At 44.9% G+C, this 25653-nt stretch overlaps 1 protein-coding gene across 2 annotated transcripts in view; it reads left to right on the top strand.

Moving 5' to 3' along the window:
- The window catches only part of prrc1 (proline-rich coiled-coil 1), a 36102-nt gene that overhangs the window by 6942 nt on the left and 3507 nt on the right, over positions 1-25653 (top strand). The window contains exons 2-8 of one of the 2 annotated variants that reach the window (XM_055632518.1): positions 310-425; positions 1597-1953; positions 2656-2798; positions 6650-6752; positions 13894-14057; positions 18881-18984; positions 22772-22874. In XM_055632518.1, coding sequence (XP_055488493.1) covers positions 335-425; positions 1597-1953; positions 2656-2798; positions 6650-6752; positions 13894-14057; positions 18881-18984; positions 22772-22874 — 1065 coding nt within the window. In that variant the 5' untranslated portion in view covers positions 310-334. Of the gene's footprint in view, positions 1-309; positions 426-1596; positions 1954-2652; positions 2799-6649; positions 6753-13893; positions 14058-18880; positions 18985-22771; positions 22875-25653 lie in introns of both variants that reach the window. The other variant, XM_055632515.1, reaches the window with a different exon arrangement.

The raw sequence follows: 25653 nt of genomic DNA, 5'->3' as shown, positions 1-25653 counted from the left end.
GTGGAAGAAAAAGGAGGAAAAGCTAAGACTTTATTGCCTTCCATCACAGTGACGAGAGTGGAGGAGCCACTATGATGGATTTTATGTTAAAATGTTTATGTGGTTGCGTGTTTTGTTGCTTTTTTGGTATGAATGTATGGCAAATCAAATTCCTCATATGATTTACATGTTTTGTTTTCATACTTGGCTAATAAAATCAATTATGATTACAATTACTCATTGTTGAAAAATAGGGGCAAATTGTTTTCTTGACCAGCAATCTTGAGATTCCGTTTTAAGTTGTGAAATGTGACTGTAATTTACTTACAGTATATTGTGGTCAAACGAACAAAAGATGATGGAGGAAAGTGGGATTGAGACAACACCTCCCACAACCCCACCACCAAATACTACCATGACACCAAGCAACCCTCCAATTTCAACAGGTATTGCTGCTTCACATTTCAGTTTCATGTGTGGTACCTATTTCTAAATGATATATTTTTTATCAAAAAATTAGTCCTAATAAAATAGGAAGGACCAAGCTTTAACAATCTATAAGGGGAAACATGATTTGCAGCTTTTGTAGTACCTGAAAGTTTTTGGGTGTTTTTCTGGGGAAAATTTTGTTGACATTATATTTAAGAAAGAACTGCAGATTTTGGAAAAATCGAAGGGAGACAAAAAAGCTGGAGGCATTCAGCGGGTGAGGCAGCATCTATGGAGCGAAGGAATAGGCGATGTTTCGGGTCGAGACCCTTCTTCAGACTGATGTCGGGGGAGGTGGGAAAAAGAAAGGAAGAGGCGGAGACAGTAGGCTGTGGGAGAGCTGGGAAGGGGAGGGGAAGGAAGGAGAAAGCAAGGACTACCTGAAATTTGTTGTGGATTTATTGTAAAGACATCTACACTAACATTTTAAAAGGGAATTTAAATATTTGGAAGGGAAAAAAACCTGAAAGCAGACAAGAAAATTGAACATTGTAGATGGCTTTAGGTGAAAATTAGTATAATTGCAAAGGGCCAATTTATTGATCACATTGCCTTTATGAACATCTTGGAATAAGTTATTTTTATCAAGCTGTTTAGATGTGGTTTTGAAAATTTGATGTGACACTTTAATGCTGAACAAAAAGTTCCTACTACTACTACTGGTGAATTTTCAGAAACATGGAACACTGAATTTCCTCACGAGGCGTAATTAATTTTAATCAGCAAAGTTACTGAGATTCATCAGGGAGCGTCACAAAATAAATTACAAGATTTGAATATATCTAACAAATTCAATGTGAGGCTATGTTTTCCATTTGCCACTATTAAATCACAGCCAAATAATTTGCATCTGTAGTAAAATCAAAAATGAAGTTAAACATTTATTCTAAGTCATGAACTCTAAAATGGAATGTTTCTAATTATGTTAATGTAATGCTGCATCATACTGAATGGAAATGTGGTGTTGTGCACCACTGTTCACTTTATGGTGCCACGGGTTCTGCAGTATTGATATTTTTATCTGCTAAACAGCTATTATTATTATTGTGGACAATAATACTGTGAATAATATTTGCATTAATCATGTTTTTTTTTTCACCTTTTGTTTCCCTTTTGACATCTGTCCAGTTCTACCTAGCACTTTACCTAATCCCATTACTACCTCCATTTCAGCCATGTCTCCCCAAGTCTTTTCGACACCTCCTCATTCTAGAACCCACATGCCACCTGTTAGGTCCTCTACACCCCTAACTGCTGTTGCATCCCCTATTCATCCAGCTGCTGGTCATTCTGGTGCTGCAGCTTATGGCTTTCCTCCTTCGATGCCTTCTATGGGCCCTCCTGCTGGTCCTGCCTTTTCTGCACCTCCAGCAGGTCCACCCACCACTGGGTTCTCCATGTCTGCAAACTACGACATCACTCGAGGCCATGCTGGGAGATCTCCACAAACCCCGTTGATGCCAATTTTTTCTGCATCTGGCACAGGTGGTGATTTTATTTCAATGTTATGTCTGCAAATAGAGACTGACTTACATTTACTTAGAAAGTTTTGTATAGATGCCATTATATAGCTTAAATTGTTAAACAATATTCACCATAAGTTTAACTTGTTCTTGCTCCTTAAAATAAAAAAAAGACCATTTGAACCACTATCAGTATTCTAACAATTAATTATAACAGCATAATGTTATTGTGTTGAAGGAGGAGAGAGTAAGAATGCCTCACTACTTTACTGTTCCTACTCGCCTTCACATCTTCCAGAATCTTGTAGCTAATATGGATTTTGTGGTGTCCTCCAGGTTCTCTGACTCCAATTTTAAACGTTGGTTCTGGCCATGATGGCAAGCTGACTATATTGCTTGCTATTCAACATCCGAGAAAGATTACTTTCTCTGTCTTTTAATGAAAAAGCACTCCACTAACGTGTTTCCAATGTTTTGAGCATTGCATCCTGCCCTGTCTACAAACAGATAGACACATATGATAGAGACATATAGATAGGTAGATAATATCTAAATATAAATGCATGTGGCAATTGTCAGGGAGCAGGAAGTCAGAAAAATGTGTATACATGCTAAATGTTAATTAATGTAAAGTGTTTTATTTAACTGTTATTGCTATGGCATGTTTCTGCCAAATATGGACAGAGCAGTGTTGGTCACTCACTTTATTTATTATTGGCAGGAGTTGTTCCAGGTGCCATGACTCAGGCCCCTACTCCTGCTGGAAGTGGCTCCTCCATTACTTTCCCAGTGGAACCTGAGGACCCCAGGATGTCTGCACACTATGACCAAAGTGGTGCTGGAGGCGGATTATGGGGCTTCTTTAAGGTAGGCCTCAATAATGTAATTCCTGTCACTCTTTTGGTTTCACTTCTCTAACCTCCAATATAAATATAATTATGATTTAATGTATATTTAATCATCAGTGCAAAGAGGCACTTCAGCCCCCCCTGAAGAATTTTATTTTTATAGTTGATGGCAAGATTATAAAGGGAAGAATCTATTGCAGTAGCTCCACGGAAATCTTGTTTAAAGAGAAAAAAATATTTCACATGTATTGCCTATTACCTTTCTTTCATTACCCCCCCCCCCCCCCCCCCCCCCCCCCTTGCGTTCTGCAGCCAATGAAAGACTCCTGCACATAACAGTTTGATAATGATCAGATAAATCTGTTTAGTTATACTGTTTGGCCAATATATTGGAATAATCCCCCACCTATTTTTTTTAAGCTAATGGATTTTTGAATGTAAACTCCTTGAGAACTGCAGCAGACTGTCAGCCTTGATTTTTGAGCTCAAATTTCAAGTGGGTCTTGAACTCAAAACCTTAATGCACCCCGACAGTCACCCATTGAGTCACAGCTAACACTTTAAATGACACAGGACAATCTGAGCACAGAAACTTGGGCAAAATGTTGTTTCATGGGGTGGAGTACAGTGCGGAATGGCGAGTAAACTATCAAAAAACTGGATTATGTTGTGAGATTAGATCAATTACGGTTAGTTTCCCTGGTTCAGAGAAGGTTGAGGAATAGTTGAATTTAATAGTTTGAGGGTTTGGGACAAAACATAACAGGGGTGAAGAGAGATTAAAATAAAATTCCACGAGTGGAAGAGGATATTACAATAAGAGCCAGGACTATATAGTAGAGATGTTAGGAAACACCACTACATGCGACCCATGTGGCCCATGCCATCATATAACTCCTCTGTTCCCAATTATGGCCCATGCTTCCAAGTAAGTGCAGGGGCTATCTTACAAGACCATTAATCCAAAAGTCTAGACTGATAAGCAAAATATCTGATTTGAATTTTCATCATTTTGTTAACAATCTGGAATACAAAAATATGTTGATAATGACCGAAAAAGTACTGGATTGTTGCAAAAACCCAACCCATCTACTACTGTGCTTCACGGGATTAAATCTCTCATAATTTAATAGTCTGGCCAATATATGACTTGAATGTGATTGTCTCTTAAATACAGGCCAGTCAGTCCGATGCCATTCAGGGATGGGCAACAAATACCAACCTTGCCAATGATACCCAGATCCTGAATAAAATAATAATTTTGAATCTGAGATTGATAGAATTTTACCAGGTGATGGTATAATATGCTACTCGTGGATTGAATTAGGATGCAGATCATGAGGGTTGAATATATTCTCTTTGTCTATATTTGATTTTTGTCATTAAAAGTAATTGAAAGAAATAATTAATTTTGTGGCAATCTCTTCAAGTAAATATAATTTTGCTCCCAGTTATCATAATATATTCCCATGTTGGTTTCCAATGTTTTGAACCAAAATTTGTCGAACCATTCTTTCAAACCATATGCCACTATGGCATCTTGTAGAGCTAAGCAGGGACCATCACAATCTTTAACAAACATTTGGATAAGACATGGATCAGGCAGGTTTACAGGGACATTATTATCTAAATGGTGGCCGATTAGGAAAAGGGGAAATGCAACGAGACCTGGGTGTCATGGTACACCAGTCATTAAAAGTAGGCATGCAGGTGCAGCAGGCAGTGAAGAAAGCGAATGGTATGTTAGCATTCATAGCAAAAGGATTTGAGTATAGGAGCAGGGAGGTTTTACTGCAGTGTACGGGGTCTTGGTGAGACCACACCTGGAGTATTGCATACAGTTTTGGTCTCCTAATCTGAAGAAAGACATTCTTGCCATAGAGGGAGTACAGAGACGGTTCACCAGACTGATTCCTGGGATGTCAGGACTTTCATATGAAGAAAGACTGGATAGACTCGGCTTATACTCGCTAGAAATTTAGAAGATTGAGGGGGGGATCTTATAGAAACTTAAGGGGTTGGACAGGCTAGATGCAGGAAGATTGTTCCCGATGTTGGGGAAGTCCAGAACAAGGGGTCACAGTTTAAGGATAAGGGGGAAATATTTTAGGACCAAGATGAGGAAAACATTTTTCACACAGAGTGGTGAATCTCTGGAATTCTCTGCCACAGAAGGTAGTTGAGGCCAGTTCATTGGCTTTATTTAAGAGGGAGTTGGATGTGGCCCTTGTGGCTAAAGGGATCAGGGGGTATGGAGAGAAGGCAGGTACAGGATACTGAGTTGGATGATCAGCCATTATCATATTGAATGGCGGTGCTTAATTGAAGGGCCGAATTGCCTACTCCTGCACCTATTTTCTATGTCTATGGGCCAATGCATGCAAGTGGGACTAGTTTAGATGGGGCATGATTGTTGACGTGGGCAAGTTGATCCGAAGGGGCCCGTTTCCATGCTGTCTGACTCTGTAACTCTTTGTTTCAGTATGATGGTTTCTTACCCATAAACTGCATACAAAGAATAGCCCAAATGCATCTAGAGTAGTTTCATTTGGAATCCTTGTAGCTAGTGAGAGATTTGTAACAAATTAGGCAGGAATTGGATTCTAATTTCATGGTTGAAATTCAGGAAACTTGGTTTTGCTGGGCTGTTAGGCAATGTGCTGACAAGCAGATCTTTTCAATCATGCTACTAGGTTTCTTTATGTGTAGGATCATAGCAAAATAGAAATATTGAAACCACTGAGAATGTCCACTGTATATCAATATTTGCTTAGCAACCAGAAATGAAAATCATCTACTGCTTAGTTTAATTTGCTGGTTATGTTGTCTTTAATATTCCACTTGTTTCAGATGCAGCTGTATTGATTCATGATTATAGACCTTATTTAGTTCATAAAAGAAACAGCAGAAATCCTGAATAACTGGTAGAAATCCTCGCTACAAGCAATTATTTGTTATACTGTCAGTCCTGCTCCATTATATTGGACATTCTGAATGTTACTGGTGAATATAATTTGCACAAACATTCCTGTTATTAGCAGGGGAGTATGTATCTTAGTAGAAATACCCCCAGTAGATAGCTAATTGTTTGATAAAGTTGATTTTATTTCAATGAGGAAAAATGCTTTGCAAATCTATACAGACCAAGAGATCATCAATCCTCTGTGATTTCTGTGAACTGGAAGAAAAGGCTGATAACACTGGGAATCATTTTTCTTCAGGGAAAGGTAGCAGCTGAGTGAGAAAATAGAAAGTCAAATCAATGCAGCATTTTGCTGCATTAAAAGATTCACTAAAGTCATAATAAACAGAACCATCTTTTGCTTGTATGTATCATCTTGACATGGGCTGAAGTATCTCGTTGTAGTTCTATGGCAGTTGCAGTATTTATAAATACCAGGAGGTCATGAGTAGGCCATTCGGCCCATCAAGTCTAGTCTGCCATTCAATCATGGCTGATCTATCTCCCCCTCTTAACCCCATTCTCCTGCCTTCTCCCCATAACGTCTGACACCCGTACTAATCAAGAATCTATCTATCTCGGCCTTTAAAATATCCACTGTCTTGGCCGTCACAGCTTTCTGTGGCAAAGAATTCCACAGATTCACCGCCGTCTGACTAAAGAAATTTCTCCTCATCTTCCTAAAAGAGCGTTCTTTAATCCTGAGGCTATGACCTCTAGTCCTCGACTCTCCATTAATTTGGTTAAATTGGTTACTGGAGAATAAATTAGTGCCTTAGTTGATGAAACATTTCAGGAAAGGTATGTGCTAAAGTAAATTTCAAATGACTTACTCCAGCATTTGTGGTTTTTTTTGGTAAACCAGCATCTGCTGCTCAAATAAACTGCTTTTGACTCATTGGTTTTAGGGTGTGGCAGGGAACTCCGTTGTGAAATCAGTTTTGGACAAAACAAAGCATTCTGTTGAGTCGATGATCACCACGCTGGATCCAGGCATGGCTCCCTACATCAGTAAGTATGGTGCACGAAAGACATCTCAGTTGTTTGATACATTCAAATGGGAAAGAATCTGATTGAGTTTGTCTAATCCCGCTGGTGTGTCAGTTCCCTCGTCTAAATTCCTCATCATTGCCTGTATCAATTCAGGATTTGCCATTTCCTTGGGTCCTCTAGCTGGCTTCCCAATCAATTTGCAGTTAGTTTCAACTGCTTTAAACTTCACTCACCATGCATTATTCAGCAGCAAATATTACTTGCCCACAACTGCTCCCTGGTAACTAAGAATTCCCTGCATTTATAATGTTTGTATTTAAGCAGATTGCCCGGTCTTATCCGTAACAGCAGCAAGCCCACCATTACCCTGACTCCAATTTTTTGTATTGTATACTCACATTGCTGATTAACCTTTATTTTTAATTGATGAATCAATTCCTACTTATCTCGCGACCTAGAGTATTGTACTGGAAGCAAAGGCAGGTTGCACAGATGAAGGACCTGTTCTTTACACTGCCCTCCCTTCCCCCAAATATTGTGACAGTCTACATTATTGATGCATTGTGCTTCTTGGACCATGTCTTGGAATTGCCATCCTCATCCCTTCCATCTTCCATAAAAGATGAGACTGTTTCGCATCGAACTGTAGTCTTGCGGCTCTACAAATCAGCAGCATAGAAATTAAACTAACCAGCCTTTTAGTCCAGCTAAATCTATTCAATACTAGATACCCATCAGTATCTATTCTAACCCTAACCCAGTGTCAAATGGTCTTAGTGAATATTGTGTTTGTAGAATGGCAGGCAAGCACTCTGGTTCTGAAATGTAGAACAATGTGATGACCTGCTCTCAGCACTTCTTAATTCATAGCACTGCCACCTCTATGAGATACATTCTATAGATTTACATTCCTCTCCAGACTTTGCATATTATTATTATTATTATTATTAAATTATTATTAAAGCTTTATTTCAGGCACAGGTCCACATACACATCAAACATCTCCATCTAGTCTCTATTTTCGTGCTGTACTGAGGGAATCATGACACTGCCCAAGGTGCAATTTGTCCAAAGAGGAGGTTCGGTTGAGTTCTGTCTGTTCTTTGTGGTTCCGGAGGTTGTGAAATTCCCACGGTATTTTTGATAGGGAGCTGGCAGTATTCCAGTTGGCCTTACTATAATTTCTGCCTCTACCAACAACACCTGAACTGGATTAACTGGTCGTTACTATTTCAGGATCATTGCTGTGTGCAAATTAGTTGCACTTTATTGCCTACGTAACAGAAATTGTATTTCAAGTGTTGCTTTTTAATATCATGAGAACGTGAGGATGGAATATGCCAATGAAGCTGCATTGACAACATTTGTCATTCAGCATAGTCATAGAGTTGCACTGCGCACAAACAGGCCCTTTGGCCGAACTCATCCATGCAAACAAAATATCAATCTGAGCTGGTCCCATTTGCCTGTGATTGGTCATATTGTGGCGGCTCCTAAGGGTCGTCCCATTATACTGCCGAACCCCTCGGCACAGGAGTGGTGCAGTCCGGAGGCGGTCCTTAGCCGGAGGGTATAAAAGGCAGGGTTTGGGTGCCATCTTTGCCTGGTTTCGTCTTCCCCTGAACCGGGAGGAAATAAAGTATAGTGCTTCTCAAACTGCGGACTACTTGCCTCATTTGAGACCCACGCACTACATTGGTGACCCCCGACGCTCCATTGGCATCATGATGGAGACCGAACAAAGCCCTACCTCCTCACACGCCAGCCCGACCCTATCTCTGGACGCGGTCTCCGTGAAACTGCCCAGCTTCTGGACCACACGGCCACACATCTGGTTCCAGCAGGCGGAGGCCCAGTTCAACCTGCGGGGCATCACGGTCGATGCCACCCGCTTCTATTACCTGGTGGGAGCCCTCGACCAGGATGCGGTGGAAGAAGTATCGGACTTCCTCGCAGCCCCCCCGGACAATGATAAATATCTCGGCCTGAAACAACTCCTGCTCCAAATTTACGGACTAAGTAGGATGGAGCGGGCAGGTAGGATCCTGCATATGGGGGGCCTGGGCGACCGGCGGCCATCTACCCTCCTAAAGGAAATGGTGGCATTATTAGACGGGCACACGCCGTGCCTGTTGTTTGAGTACACTTACCTGCATCTGCTGCCGGCCTACATTCGATTGCAACTCACCGACGCCTCGTTTGCTGATCTTCGGGCCCTCGGGAGGCGCGCCGACGCCATGTGGTTGGCGCGCCCTGATGACGTCAGCGCGCTGGGCGTCAGCAGAGACGAGGTCGCGCTCAGGTCGACGCGCCCGGATGACGTCAACGCGCTGGCCGTCGGCAGGCACGCCGGTGACGTCAACGCGCTGGCCGTCGGCAGGAACCCCGATGACGTCACCCCAGCAGCTCCCGATTTCCTCCGGTGGGGCGGGGGAGCTGTGGAAGGAGTGACAGCTCCAGCCCGACGGCCCGCTCGATTACCCCCAGCGGCAGTGAGGGGTACTGCACCTGCAGTCCAGCGCCAGCAAGCTGCAGGTACCACCAGCAGGGGCAGGCAAGCTCCAAATAGCACGAACACAAGGAGCTGGTGCTATTTCCATCAGCGCTGGGGTGCTGCAGCACGACAATGCCGCCAGCCGTGCACGTTTCCGGGAAACGCCTGGGCCGGCTGCCAATAGTCCCCGCGGTGGCCGGCCAAATTCACCGCCTTTTCGCTTGGGATCGGCGCTCCGGGACTCGCTTCCTCGTGGATACAGGTGCGGAGCTCAGCGTCCTGCCCCCTTCGCTGGCCGACATTCGTTCCGGTAAGCGGGGGCCCGTCCTCACCGCGGCGAACGGCAGCCCCATCCGCACATATGGACTGCGCATGGTTCCCATCGTGCTCGGCTCCTGCCATTTTTCATGGAACTTTACCGTTGCCGACGTCTCCCAACCATTGCTCGGGGCCGATTTTCTCCGGACGCATTCCCTCATGGTGGACGTCGGGCGTCAGCGTTTGGTCAACGCCACTACAATGGAGCCGATCACGTTGCGCTTGGGTCAACCGGTGGGACGGCCACTGGCGTCCGTGGACTCCCGATACGCACGAATCTTGGCTGTGTTCCCGGACATTCTCACTCCGCAGTTTCATTCAGCAACCCCCAGCCACGGAGTTGTACATTATATCCCGACTACCGGCCCACCCCTCCATGCACGAGCACGACGACTGCCCCCAGATAAACTGCGTCTGGCACGGCGGGAATTCCGCATGATGGAGGCCTTGGGGATCGTCCGCCCTTCGAGCAGCCCTTGGGCGTCCCCACTCCACATGGTCCCTAAGTCAAGCGGGGGCTGGTGACCTTGTGGGGATTACCGACGGCTGAACGCTGCAACAACAGCGGATCGATACCCCGTACCCCACATCCAGGACTTCACGGCCCATTTGGCTGGGGCCACATTTTTTTCGAAAGTGGGTCTGGTGCGGGGTTATAACCAGATCCCGGTTCACCCGGATGACGTACCCAAGACAGCGATCATCACGCCATTCGGGCTTTACGAGTTTACTCGGATGCCGTTCGGCCTCAAGAACGCCGCACAGGCCTTTCAGCGCCTCATGGACGGGGTTTGTCGTGACCTCGAATTCGTGTTCGTGTACCTGGACGACATCCTGGTGGCCAGCCGCTCGCAGCAGGAACACTGCGCTCACCTTCGACAGCTCTGTCAGCGGCTCAGCGAGCATGGTTTGGCCATCAACCTGGACAAGTGCCGTTTTGGGGTCAACGAAATTGACTTTCTCGGCCACCGCGTGACTGCGCAGGGCGCGGTTCCCCTACCTGACAGGGTTGACGCCGTCCGTCGGTTTCCCCGCCCACGCACGGTGCGTGGCCTGCAGGAATTTGTCGGCATGGTGGCATTCTACCATCGTTTCGTGCCATCCGCGGCCCACATCATGCGGCCCCTGTATCAACTTCTGGCGGGTGGGCAGCAGAAGAGCGTTGAGTGGACCCACGAGGCGGAGGCAGCTTTCGACGGCGCGAAGGAGGCCCTTGCTCGGGCCGTGCTGCTGGTGCACCCGCGGGAAGATGCCCCGACTGCTCTCACTGTGGATGCCTCGGAGTCGGCAGTTGGTGCTGTACTGGAGCAGCTGACGGGCGGAGTTTGGCGGCCTCTGGCCTTCTTCAGTCGGCACCTCAACCGCGCGCAGACCAAGTACAGTGCGTTCGATCGTGAGCTCCTGGCTTTGTACCTGGCTGTGCGCCATTTTCGTTACTTCCTGGAGGGCCGCCCGTTCACCGCCTACACCGACCATAAGCCGCTCACTTTCGCCCTGCAGAAGGTTTCCGACCCCTGGTCCGCACGTCAGCAGCGGCAGTTGGCTTACATCTCCGAGTACACCACAGCCATCCGCTACGTCAAGGGGAAAGAGAACCGGGTGGCCGACGCATTGTCCCGCCCTGCTATAAATGCCGTGTTCGAGGTGGCGCCCGGATTGGACTATTCTGCTCTGGCGGCGGCACAGCTCACGGACGACGAGGTGCCCACCTACCGGACTGCCATCTCCGGACTCCGTCTTGAGGATGTCCCTCTCGGTCCTGGGGGTATGACAATCCTGTGCGATGTGTCGTCCGGTCAGCCGCGCCCCATCGTCCCTGCCACCTGGCGCCGGAGAGTGTTCGAGGTCATCCACGGACTGGCTCACCCATCAATCCGGGCGACAACGGCACTGGTGGCAGCTCGCTTCATGTGGCACGGTCTGCGCAAGCAAGTTGCCCATTGGGCTCGCACCTGCATCCCGTGCCAGACAGCAAAGATCCAGCACCATGTCCGCGCACCTCTCCAGGAGTTCGGTCTACCTCACCGGCGGTTCGACCATCTCCACGTGGACATTGTGGGGCCCCTTCCACCGTCCCGGGGCATCACCCACCCTTTGACCATGGTGGACCGCTTCACGCAGTGGCCGGAGGCCATTCCGTTGGCTGACACCTCATCGGCTACGTGTGCTCGTGCGTTGTCCGCGCACTGGATTGCTCGCTTCGGGGTGCCGGCGCACATCTCCTCCGACCGGGGGCCACAGTTCACCTCCGAGCTGTGGTCAGCCATGGCTCGCTTGCTGGGGGTGCAGCTGCACCACACCACGGCTTACCACCCGCAGGCTAACGGTCTGGTGGAGAGGTTCCACCGGCAGCTGAAGGCGGCATTGAAGGCACGGCTCACCGGCCCGGACTGGATGGACGAGTTGCCGTGGGTCATGCTGGGCATCCGGACTGCTCCCAAAGAGGACTTGGCCTCATCATCGGCGGAGCTGGTGTACGGGTCGACACTCACAGTGCCCGGGGAGTTCGTGCCGTCGGCGCCGGAGCAGCAGGAAACGCCCTCCTCCACCCTTCAACGCCTTCGCGAGCGAGTTGGCAGGCTCGCACCCGTCCCGACATCCCGCCATGGGTCATTTCGCCCACACGTGCCAATGGCCCTCACGGACTGCCCATACGTCTTCCTGCGCCGTGATGCCCACCGGACGCCACTTCAGAGGCCGTACGAGGGCCCGTTCCGGGTGCTGGAACACGGGCAGTCGACTTTTGTCCTGGACATGGGGGGCCGGCCGGAGGCCGTTTCGATTGACCGTTTGAAGCCGGCGCACCTGGACATTGACCAGCCGGTGCTGGTTGCTCAACCTCGGCCCCGAGGGCGTCCCCCCTCACGGCTCCCTCCACCTGTCACTCCACCTGTCCTCCCGCCGGCCCCTCGACCTGTCCCTCCACCTACGCCCCCGCAAGCCCCGGGATCTGCTGACTTCCGCACGCGGGCCGGCCGGGTCGTGCGCCCGCCGGTGCGTTTTGTGCCTCTGGTTCTGGGGGGGGGTCCTGTGGCGGCTCCTAAGGGTCGTCCCATTATACTGCCGAACCCCTCGGCACAGGAGTGGTGCAGTCCGGAGGCGGTCCTTAGCCGGAGGGTATAAAAGGCAGGGTTTGGGTGCCATCTTTGCCTGGTTTCGTCTTCCCCTGAACCGGGAGGAAATAAAGTATAGTGCTTCTCAAACTGCGGACTACTTGCCTCATTTGAGACCCACGCACTACAATATGATCATATCCCACTGAAAACATTTACCTAGACATTGAACACGTCTAAATGTATTTCAAACACTGCAATTGTACCTACCTGAACACGTCTAAATGTATTTCAAACACTGCAATTGTACCTACCTCTACAGCTTCCTCTTGCAAATGTTTCCAGATACCCACCTCTGTGTGGAAAAAGTTGCCCCCAGGTTCCTTACAACCATTTTCCTCCCTCTGTGCCCTCTAGCTTTAAACTCTTATACCCTGTAGAAAAAGATTGTAACTATTCCTCCAATCCATGGCCCTAATGATTTTGTGTACCTCTGTATGGTCACCTTTCGCCACAAACACTCAAGGCAAAATAAAATCTCATCCTATCTAGTATTTCCTTATAACTCGAGTCCTCCAGTCCCAGTAACCACCTTGTGAATCATTTCTATGCCCTTTCCAGCTTAAATGAACATCCTTTCAATAGCTGGACGAACCAGAACTGCTCACAATACCTTGTGCGTTCTCATCACAGGAAACTTCAGTGAATTACTTGTTCCCACTCCAGTTCTGCATGTTGTGAAGTGGCTGTTGAGACCAGTGTTAGATCTGCAGAATTTGCCAGCTTAGGCAGGACGTGCTTGGCATGGAAGGTGATGTGGATGATGGTGCACTACTTCCACCATTTTCAATGGGTTTCTGTGCAAAGATTCAAACTTTCAATCCTTCATCTTGAGTGGGCATGAGCCAGGAATTCTTAAGCGTCAGGTGAGGTAGTTACTTTCTTTGAGGAGGCTTCAGGAACATCCTTGAGTCTGAAGAAGGGTTTTGTCCCGAAACGTTGCCTATTTCCTTCGCTCCATAGATGCTGCTGCACCCGCTGAGTTTCTCCAGCTTTTTTGTGTATCCTTGAATCTTTTTCTTGGTCTTCCAAGTAGTTTTTGTAATGGAGTTGGTTAACAGTATCTGTTTGTATTTACTCTACAACTGCATTGTTGGTTGGAAGTAAACCTGCTTTACACAAAATATACACCCTTTAATGCCCGTGTTTAGCCCAGGTTAGTTTATTTTTGTAGCTTTATGTGACTAGCGAGCCCTAAATTTATTTTATTTATTTCGTTTTGTCTCCTCTCTAGAATCAGGTGGTGATTTGGATATCTTGGTAACTTCTAATAAAGAGGTTAAAGTGGCAGCTATTCGAGATGCTTTCCAGGAAATCTTTGGAATGGCCACGGTTACCGGGGAAGCTGGCCAGTCAAATATTGCTCCACAACCTATTGGGTATGCGGCAGGATTAAAGGTAAGTGTTTGCCAACATAGTTCGAAATGAAAGCTCGGGTGAAGTTCAATATTAGTTGAATAACTTTGCTACATAGTGGGTGTGGCATTGACTAAAACATAGATTTGGTTCCCAGTTGTCCTCCTTTTGTCTGGACCTAACTGACATTCTGATGAGCCTGATGGAGTGATGGCTCAGTCAAAGTAAATTATCTCACCCACACTGAATTAGAGTTCTAACTGTGTACATCGTGGAATGAGGTACTTGAAAATTAATTTGGATTAATTGGTCATGGTACAATGATATCGAATTGTCAGTGAGACATCAGATGTGATCTAAGATTTTTTTTAAGTGGTGTTAATTAACTTAAGGTGTCAACAAGGTGGCAACTTGTTGGAGCTGTTTTGCTTGTTCCGAGTTTAATTTAAAATATTTGGGAAAAATTCTTGAATATCAAGGATGTTGATTTGGATGTAGGATTGGAACAAGACCTTTCCAATGTCATATCCAAGACTTGTGAACAGCTAAAATGTAATAACATGGAACTGCAGATGCTGGTTTATATCAAAGATAGACACAACATGCTGGAGTAACTCAACGAGTCGGGCAGCATCTTTGGAGAAAATGGATAGGTGATATTTCGGATCAGGACCCCCCCTTCAATAGAACAACTTATTGCTTGTATCTTTACAAAAATGCAACTTAATTATTTGATTGTCTTAAAGGCAAATGGTTGCCTCTGCACATTCCAAGATATATGAAGATAAAGTGTTGCCATTCATTTGATGGATGTGAGGTGAATTAATATCAATGCTTTTCCATTTCTTGCTTTCCTACTTTTTGAGGTCTCTGCACCCTCTTTATTAAGTCTCAGTGTGCTATGTTTGGTCCTTGCTCACTAGACCAAATAATTGGGGAACCTACCTTTATCTTGAGACTCAGATTGATTTCTGCAAGTTACTTACCAAAAATGCTATTTTTTGTTCATATGCGGAAAGTAAATGGGTGTGCTCCTTCATCTAATTTTGCTTTGTATTTGAAGATCTTTAAAAAAAAAAATTCCAGTTTCTGACCTGTAAAATGTTGTTGTATTGTATACAAATATAGCTACTAGCTTGCACACATGAATATCCCAAAGCAGAAGTAAGGTAGATAACCGTGCTTTCTACTGTTGTTGAGAGATGAATGTTGGCCAGGTGCTGGGATTCTACGTCCTTCCCCTACCAATCTCAGGCATCCTCCAAGATTTATGAGGATAAAAGAAAGCTGGCAGTATGTTTAGCTTAGTGTCGCATTTAAGCCATCACATCATGCTGTCACTGGAGTTTAGAAGAATGAGGGGGGACCTCATTGAAATATACAGAATAGTGAAAGGCTTGGATAGAATTGATGTGGAGAGGATGTTTCCATGAGTGGGAGTCTAGAAAACTAGTTGTCATAGCCTCAGAATTAAAGGACGTTCTTTTAGGAAGGAGATGAGGAGAAATTTATTTAGACAGAGGGTGGTGAATCTGTGGAATTCTTTGCCCCAGAAGGCTGTAAAGGCCAAGTCAGTGGATATTTTTAAGGCAGAGTAGATACATTTGTGATTAGTACAGGTTTCAGAGGTTATGGGGAGAGATACATCAGCCATGATTGAATGGCAGAGCAGACGTGATGGGCTGAAAGGCCTAAGTCTACTCCTCTTCCTTTATGACAGGGGTCAGCAACCTATGGCTTCTGGGCCGAATGCGGCCCGTAACCCAAAATCATCTGGCCCGCCGAGCGCCCCCCCCCCCCCCCCCAAGCGCTTCCCCGAGCGTGGCCGAGCTCTGGCTGTACCGCATCTTGCGCACCTTCTGTGAACACGTTTAAGAAAAAACTGCAGATGCTGGAAAAATTGAAGGTAAACAAAAATGCTGGAGAAACTCAGCGGGTGAGATGCAAGGATTGCATGAGGCTGCCTCACCCGCTGAGTTTCTCCAGCATTTTTGTCTACCTACTGTGAACACGTGATTTGATGCCTGCCATCCGGGTGGGATGGGGGCGGGATCTACGTGTACACGCGATCGATGTGGCCCGCCATCCGCTCACAGACATGCGTCCCGGCCCCTATGCAGAACAAGGTTGCCGACCCCTGCTTTATGACATGTAGACATATGGAACTGCAGGTGCTGGTTTACCGAAAAAGACACAAAGTGCTGGAGCAACTCAGCGGGTCAGGCAGCATTTCTGGAGAACATGGATAGGTGATATTTTTTGTCTTTAGTTTTGATTTGATTATTTGACCGCGGTCTATATTGTAGTGTTGCCACTAGAGGGCAGTGATGACCAAATTAAAATTGGTTTGCATGAAACAGATCAGGTTGGTTGATCATCAATTGTCTGTTCTGCATCCCTACCATAGTTGAATCCTACCAAAGTTTTGCTTTTTAATTTTATTTTGTGGATTGCACAGTATAGGACAGCGTTTCTGAACCTTTTTACCATTGCAGAACCCTTGAAATAATTTTAATGTCTCAGGGAACCTCTACATAAAAATTATTATATATCTTTATTAATCTCTTTCTTTCTCTTTCATAAACTTAAAGTTCATAAGGCAAACATATTATATTTTTCTGATAACTGTTTTAAGCAAAAAATAACTTGCGTTTTTCACAAGTTTATTGACAATGCAAAATAAAATAACTGAAATTAAACTGCTTGTTCAAAACTGAAGCAAATAAAGGCAAACAGAACTAACCTTGGAGGAGATAGAGAGAGAAAACAGCACACGTAAACTTTTCATAAACTAACAAAAACATACATAGATAAACTTTTCATGAACTAACAAAAATAAATGTTTAAAATTCATATAACATCCCTAAATGATGGGTAAAATTTACTAAATAATGTGTGAATGAGGGACTGTACCTGCACACCAGGAAGCACAGACAGGACTGATGGAGATCGTGCATGCGTCTGTACTCGAGTGAGTCACTTGATACACAAATCCGTCACGTACAGCTCCTGTCTACTGACCACTAAGTGTAGATGTCGCTAAATATGACATCGCTAAATATGACGTCGCTAAACATGATGTCGCTAAATGGACATCACTAACTATGTCGTGCGTGTATAATAAAATTACGAATATGAAATTAAACACAAATGACTCATAAATGCATTTACATATGATTAGCCTTTTTATCACTATTTCTCTCGGAGCCCCTAGCGACCTCTCGCGGAACCCTAGCGTTCCGGGGAGCCCCGGTTGAGAAACGCTGGTCTAGATTATCTGAATTAAAAATGCCACCATTGCTAGTTTCCACAGATGAAGGTACACGAGGTTGCAGATACTGGACAGTAAAAACAACTGTTGGAGGAACAGTGGGCAGACAGCAACTATGGAGGGATATGGATAGATGAGGTTCTGGGTCTGCTCATTTCAGTCTGAAGAAGGGACCCAGCCGGAAATGGCGTCTGTCCATTTTCCTCCACAAATGCTGCCTGATCACTGAGTTCCTTCAGCAGTTTTGTTTTATTAATTTCTATAGTTTAATATTTTTTAGTCAAACCTGCTCTTGGTTCTTGGTATTTTGTTTCTGGTAAAATGTTCTCGGCGTTAAAATTACCAGTAGCCTTTTAATGAACAACTATACCAAGTACGGACCCGTTCCCCCAACGTAATATTCCACCACTCACCCATAGCCCCCAACTGCTCAGGCACGGCTGATGGGTTCCCGTTGTGACGCTAGAGATCCCCGTTGTGACCAGAGTCACGGCAACCCTCCCCGCATCTCCCCCTCTACTCCCTCCCTCACATCTCCCTCCCTCTCCTTTCCCACACCCTGTCACTCCCTCCCTCCTTCCATAACCCTTCTCCCCTCCCTACCCTCTTCCCTCTATCCCGCTCCTTCCCCACTGCTCGCCTCCCCCTATCCCACCTTCCCACACCCTCCTCACCTCTCCCACTGCCCTCCTCTCCCTCTATCCCCCACTCCCTACCTCCCTCACTCCCCCTCTCCTCTCCCTCTACCCCCTCCTCCCTCCACTCTCCCTCCTCACCTTCCCCACTTTCCCCTCCCTGCCCCATCCTCTCCCTCAATACCCCCACTCTCCCTCCTCACCTCCCGAGGATCTCGATGTAAACCACCTCCGGCCCCGTTTTCTCCACCACGTCGGCGATTAAGTTGTACTTGATGCGGGGGCTGTTGTGGGGGACGGGCTGAGTGGCCTGGAGAGGCCGGTGCTGCGGCCTGGTCCTTGCCCGGATCCCGATCCTCTCCCTCTCCAGGCCCCGGGTCCCCGGCGCGACCTCTCCCCGCACCGACTTCCAACTCTTTGCCTCGAGTCCCTCTCCTCTCCCTCCCTGCGCGCTCCCTCCCCGCAGACCCAGTGCCGCTCCTCTCCCTCCCTGCGGGCCCGGGGCTGCAGCAACCCTGGGTAGCGCTCTTCTCTCCCCACGGGCCCGGAGCAGCAGTAAAATGGAAGGAAACTTACCTGTGCAGCCGTTGTGGCCCAAGCAAAAAAAGGATGGCGGTCTGAAATTGTGCATAGGCCGCGCTGAGGTCACGTTTGGGTGTTCTTAGTGACGCCAGTCAAGGACGGCAAGTGGGGGCGCTATTTTAATCTGAAGGAGATTCATTTTTCGTACATCACAGGACAATAGTGAGTAAGGTGGTGTTAAAATTGTAGTGCTATGGTGTACCGTTTTTGCGCAAATGTAGGTACAAATATAGATACAGACCAATATAGAAACAAACAAACAAGATGCGAGTTTTAGTAATATATATAGGTATAGATGGATATATCTATATATATATATATATGATTGCAGAGGTAGCTCAGATTGTATTCAATATGTTTGTTTCCTTTTACTTCAGGGAGCTCAGGAAAGAATAGATAGTCTGAGGAGATTGGGGTTGATGCATGAAAAGCAGGTGACCGTTTCTGTTGAGAACTTCATTGCAGAATTGCTCCCAGACAGGTAAGCAGAACTTTACTCAAAGTATTTATGCCACAAATTTTAAATGACAAAATACAGACAGCTATTTTTGTCAAATGAGGCAGGCTAAAAGTTGCTGCATTTCAAAAATATTTATTTGATAGTGAAGCACTTTGGGTCTTCACAAAAGTAACATAAATGGTGCAATAGAAAAGCCAAGCTTTTGAGAGGAAGAAAAGAATATGCTTGCCATTCTTGAAAGTTATACTGGCAATTTAACCAAAAAGTAAAGTTGTAAGTGTCATAGAAACATAGAAACATAGAAAATAGGTGCAGGAGGAGGCCATTCGGCCCTTCGAGCCAGCACCGCCATTCATTGTGATCATGGCTGATCGTCCCCTATCAATAACCCGTGCCTGCCTTCTCCCCATATCCCTTGACTCCACTAGCCCCTAGAGCTCTATCTAACTCTCTCTTAAATCCATCCAGTGACTTGGCCTCTGTGACAGGGAATTCCATAAATTCACAACTCTCTGGGTAAAACTTGACTTGGAAAACGTTATTAATCACCTCAGTCTTAAATGACCTCCCCTTTATTCTAAGACTGTGGCCCCTGGTTCTGGACTCGCCCAACATTTTTCCTGCATCCAGCTTGTCCAGTCCTTTAATAATTTTATATGTTTTTATAAGAACCCCCTCATCCTTCTAAACTCCAGTGAATACAAGCCTAGTCTTTTCAATCTTTCCTCATACGACAGTCCCGCCATCCCAGGGATCAATCTCGTGAACCTTCGCTGCATTGCCTCAATCATAAGGATGTCCTTCCTCAAATTAGGAGACCAAAAATGTACACAATACTCGAGATGTGGTCTCACCAGAGCCCTATACAACTGCAAAAGAACCTCTTTACTCCTATACTGAAATCCTCTTGTTATGAAGGCCAACATTCCATTAGCTTTCGGATGTGTCGGATGAAGCCAAAATATTAAGAACATTTGCAAAGAATACAACTTAATTTTATTCCTGAGATGTCCTCGTTTTTTAGGAAACGGGGGTTCCCCTCTCCCCTCATAGATGAGGCCCTCGCTCGTGACTCCTCGGTACCCCACAGCCCCCGCCCTTGCTCCCCTCCCCCTAGTCGCAACAGAGACGGAGTCCCCCTAGTCCTTACCTTCCACCCCATCAGCCATCGCATGCAACACATAATCCTCCGAAATTTCTGCCACCTCCAACGGGATCCCACCACTAGCCACATTTTCCCATCTCCACTCCTTTCCGCCTTCCACAACTCTCTGGTTAACTCATCCCTTCCCACCCAAACCACCCCCTCTCCAGGTACCTTCCCCTGCAACTGCAGAAGATGCAACACCTGTCGCTATACCTCCTCCCTTGTCTCCACCCAGAGACCTTGACAGTCCTTTCAGGTTAGGCAGAAGTTCAGTTGCACCTCCTCCAACCTCATCTACTGTATCCGTTGTTCAACATGTAGACTCTTATACATTGGCGAGACCAAACGCAGACTGGGCGATTGTTTCGCGGAACACCTTCACTCAGCCCGCGTGAACCAACCTGATCTCCCAGTTGCTGGACACTTTAATTCTTCTTCCCATTCCTACACAGACCTTTCTGTCCTTGGTCTCCTCCATTGTCAGAGTGAGGCTAAACAATAATTGGAGGAACAGTGTCTCATATTTTGCTTGGGCAGCTTAAAGCCCAGTGGTATGAATATTGATTTCTCTCACTTAATGTAGCCTCGGCATTCCTTCTCTCTCTATCCCTCCCCCAACCAAGTCGCACTAGCTCATCATTTTCACCCTACAAACAGCTTACAATGAATGGCCTGTTTCCTTTATCATCATTACTTTTTTGCATATCTTTTATTCATTGTTCTTTATCTCTCCACATTACCGTCTATATCTCTCGTTTCCCTTATCCCCAACCAGTCTGAAGAAGGATTTCGGCTCGAAACATCACCCATTCCTTCTCTCCAGAGATGATGCCTGTCCTGCTGAGTTACTCCAGCTTTTTATCTTTGGTTTAAACCAGCGTCTGCAGTTCCTTCATACACAAAACTAATTTTAGGCTGTGTAAGTTGTGAGGGAACATCTGGAAGTCTATAAAGGGATAATATCAACCTAATTTAATAGGCAGATGGCCATAATGTGGGGAAATATTAGTTTATTTGGGGAAAAAAATGAACACGCTATTTAAATGACTGTCACAGAATTCTAACATGCAAATATAGCAAGTAATAAGGAGAGCAAAAGGATTCTTAACATTTTTGCAAGAGGTATCGAGTAAAATAAAATAATGAACTCTTGCTGTAATTAAAACATAGCATTTTGGAAATATTCAGCTTGTCAGTGGAGAGAGGTGCAGTTAATGTTTCAGGTCAATAACTTTTCATCAACAGTTGGAAAAATTAGAAATCAAAATTTCTATTTGGAGGGATAGTGAATACAGCCCATGTCTGTGAGAGACTGGCGTCAAGTGATTGAAAGACAAAAACAAGGTGGTGTTGCTGGTTAAGGTGGACCAGTCTTCCAATGCAATATAAAGCGTTCACTTTCTAACTTTTTCAAGTGTTCATGAAAGATTACCAACTTTAAACATTAATACTAAACATCTACCTCCACCGGTTCTGTCTGACTTGTTGAGTTATGTCTAGTACTTTGCATGTTTTTTTTTTTCAAATTCCCACATCTGTTATTTTATTTTAAGTCTGCAGGACATTAGTGAGACATCACCTGGCGTGCTGCATAGTCTTGGTCTCCTTGTTGAAGGCAAGGATGCTGTGGAGAACTAGGGAACTGTTCTTAGGAGGAAATATTGAATAGATTAGGCGTACTCCAAAGAGATTGGAGGGAAGAGGTGATTTAATTTAATACGTTTCAGATTCAGTTAGGGTTTTCCAGGTTCGATGCTGTAAGATTGTTTCTCTGTGTGGGAAATGATGATATAATTTATGGTAGAAGTGGGAATTTATTCAATGAGTGGTTGTGAATCTTTAGAATTGCTCATAGGATAACGGGGTGTTTGAGTCACTGACTATAGTTGAGACTGATATTCATCCATAGTGTAGCAGTTAACACGGTTCTCTCCAGCTCCAGGCATTGCGTTTGAATCTGACTTAAGTTGCTGCCTGTGTGGACTTTGCATATTCTTTCCCCTGTGGTTTTCCTCTGGATTCACTGGTTTTCCTCTGAATGCTCACGGTTCCTCCCATATCCAGTGCTGGTACTGCTGACTCTAAATTATCCTTTACTGTAGTTAATGTCAAAATGAATAAGGGGAGTTGATGGAAATTTGAGATGATACAGGAGGAAGAATGGGCTAAATGGAATTGCTTCCTTGGGAGCATAGACCATGTGTTATAAGAAAAAGTCATTGAGACTGCACTAAGCCATAGGAAAGCAGCAAACTTGTAGGTGGGTGATTGGGATTTTGCATTCAAATGTTTGATTGTGAGGTAAAATATGATCTGAATTTATTCTAAATATTTTTTATCTGTTGGAGTGAGAGAAGTTGTCTGCTTTTGTAATTTGTCATTCCAGGGCAACACACGCATCAATCTCTAGAATCTTTAGAATGGATGAATTGCCTTTGCTCATAATTCAACTGCTGTAAAGTTTGGGATTGCGGGACTAAACCAGTGTGAATCTGGGGAAATAAAGCCTCAGCAATCGAAAGAGCACATGGCGCTGTTGTGGAATGGGAGAGCTGCCTCTCTATACAATTTATGCTTGCTAGTGTGTGTTTATATTTTCGGTTAAAATTTGGTTCACACTTCAAATATGAAATTGTCAGATGTGATTTGATTGTTTTCCAGGTGGTTTGACATAGGATGTCTGATCCTTGAAGATCCAGCTCATGGTATTTGCTTAAAAAATTTCACACAAGCAACACCAGTGCCTTCAGAATTTGTGCAACAGGTTAGTCAATGACTTTAACACTTTTATTCATTCAAAAGATGAGGGAGTGGCAAATAAGTCCAGTGCTTAGCTGACATTTCCAAATTGCCCTTGAGGTGGTGGTGGAGTTGATGCTGTGGGGATTCAGATATAAAATGCTACTGAATGTTGAGGTGGCTTAACTACTACCATTAGTATGGTGTATATATTTTTTTGCCATTTAATAAGTCAATGCTTGAATGATATCCAGGTCTTGCTGCATTTAGACACAGACTGTTACATTATGATGAATTGCAAATGGAGCCAAACACTCTAATCATCAGCAAACATTATTTTTCCTGACTTTGCGATGGAAGAAAGGTCACGGTGAAACAACTGATGACAATGCGCCAAGGGTGCTGCCCTGAAGAACTCTGGCAATGATGTCCTGTGATGGAAGTGAATGACAATACAAACATCTTGCATCATGCTTGATGTGACTTTAGCCAATGGAGTCCAGTTGATGTTGCATTTGGTCAGTTGCTGGCTTTAATGTCAAGGGTGGGTCGCTCAGCTCACCTCACCTCTGGAGTTCAATATTATCAGTGTCTGGATGGCACGGTGGCGCAGCGGTAGAGTTGCTGCCTTACAGTGCTTGCACCGCCGGAGACCCGGGTTCAATCCCGACTACGGTTGATGTCTTTACTGACTTTGTATGTTCTCCCCATGACCGCGTGGGTTTTCTTCAAGATCTTTGATTTCCTGCCACATTCAAAAGACTTACTGATTTGGAGGTTAATTGGCTTGGTATAAGTGTAAATTGTTCCCAGAGTGTGACGGATAGTGTTAATGTGCAGGGATTGCTGGTCGGTGCGGACTCAGTGGGCTGAAGGGCCTTTTTCCACGCTGTATCTCTAAACTAAACTAAAGAAGTCTGGAGACATATGGTCATTTAATATTTAGGAACATTTATTATATGTTTTGTCACAATAGTTAAGCCCAAAGTATCTAACTTTGACAAGAGGCCTTGAGTAATGGAATTGTTCAGTGATTAAAGTGGTTATTCACGTTGTAACCAACTAGGAGTTTGCTATGATAGCTTTATGCATAATTTATGATTAACAAATATGGGCTCTGTGCCATTAGTATTTCTAAAGTGAATGTAATTTTATGCATTAACTTTGTTCAAATTGTTTAAGTTGACACTGTGCAATTTAGCCAAACCTTCTTCAAATGTAGCTTTTCAACCATTCCTACCAATCGGGTATTCATCCAGTAGCCCTTTAGTCATTTATCTGGTCCTATCATAATACTTAATAATCTCCTTTGATTACTGACCTGCCAAAGGCAAAGGCTTTTTATTTGCCCCATGGAAATCCTTCATCATGCCTTTGCAATATGCTCCTAATCATCACTGTTAAAAGGGAATGAGAAATTAAATCTTTAGATTGCTATATCTATACCAATATCTGAATTCCTTTTTATTTGGTTGAGAATATAATTTACTACACCCCTTACACCACCAAGATTTTGTGTGAAGGTAAGTTTTACAATGCATGTGTAAACACAAGAAGAAATTTAAGTATGGTATTTAATATAATAATATGATATTTAAGTATTAGATGGTTGGTGAACTGCAGGCTCATTTAACACAAGGTGTTGCTGTGTCTTGGCAGTAACAGAGACCAGGCTTATAAAAAAGAGAGGAATGGTATACAAATATTCTTGGATACAGTGAAGAGGTAGGAAATAAAAGGGGACTATTACTGGAGCTATTTTTTTAGACTGCCAGCTAAGAGCAATCATGCAGGGCTGTTAGATGCGCACATGTCATGGTGAGGCCATCGTTTGAAACCTCAAATATCACCATGCAGATTAAAACAGCAGTTCAAAATTTGGCGTGAGTGAGATATTTTCAGGAGAAATGTCTTGTACAGGTTATTTCAATCTATGTAAAATGCAGCATTTATTGGAATAAAACTGAACTCTGGAGATACTTGTGTAAGAAGGAACTGCAGATACTGGTTTAAACCGAAGATAGACACAAAAAGCTGGAATGAAGGGCCTGTCCCACTTAGGCGACTCTTTTGGGCGACTGCCAGGGACCAGTTTTAATGGAATCCATCTACGACACCTGGCAACAACCTGCGACACCTATGACAACCTACGACGGCAAAGATTGTCGCCACTGTCGCCGAAAATGGTTCAGCATGTTGAAAATTTTACGGCAGTCGCTTGTAGTCACCCAAAAAATCGCCTAAGTGGGACAGGCCCTTAACTCAGCGGGACAGGCAGCATCCCTGGAGAGAAGGAATGGGTGACATTTCGAGTCACAGGTTCAAAGGTCTTTTATTGTCATGTGTACCAATTAAGGTACAGTGATATTTGATTTACCATATAGCCATACTAAAAAAAACAAAATGACACAGAACTACATAAAAGTTAACATAAACATTCACCACAGTGAATTCCCCACATTCCTCACTGTGATGGAAGGCAATAAAGTCCAATCTTCTTCCTTCTTCCCGCGACCCTTCTTCAGACTGGTTAGGGAAATACTGGAGATACTTAGCAGGTTGATCAGCCTCTGTGTCAGAACTAGAGGAGAAATCAATCATGTTTTAAGTTGCAATCTAAGGGGGAGCAGTGGGTAGATCAAAGGCAATGTCCATGACCAGCTATGGATCAAAGGAAGTTGGCACTAGTAGAATAGAGAAATTTGTTTAAAATGACAGGAAAAAAAATGAACAATGGTTTAAAAATAAAGTTAAGGATTAAAACATAAATGCATAACGAACGAAGAGCAAAGGACTCATGGTGA

Source organism: Leucoraja erinacea, chromosome 3 (assembly GCF_028641065.1).
Source record: "Leucoraja erinacea ecotype New England chromosome 3, Leri_hhj_1, whole genome shotgun sequence".
NCBI lineage: Eukaryota > Metazoa > Chordata > Chondrichthyes > Rajiformes > Rajidae > Leucoraja > Leucoraja erinaceus.
The sequence above is the reverse complement of the archived record's forward strand: the minus strand, read 5'-3'. Positions and strand labels throughout refer to the sequence as shown.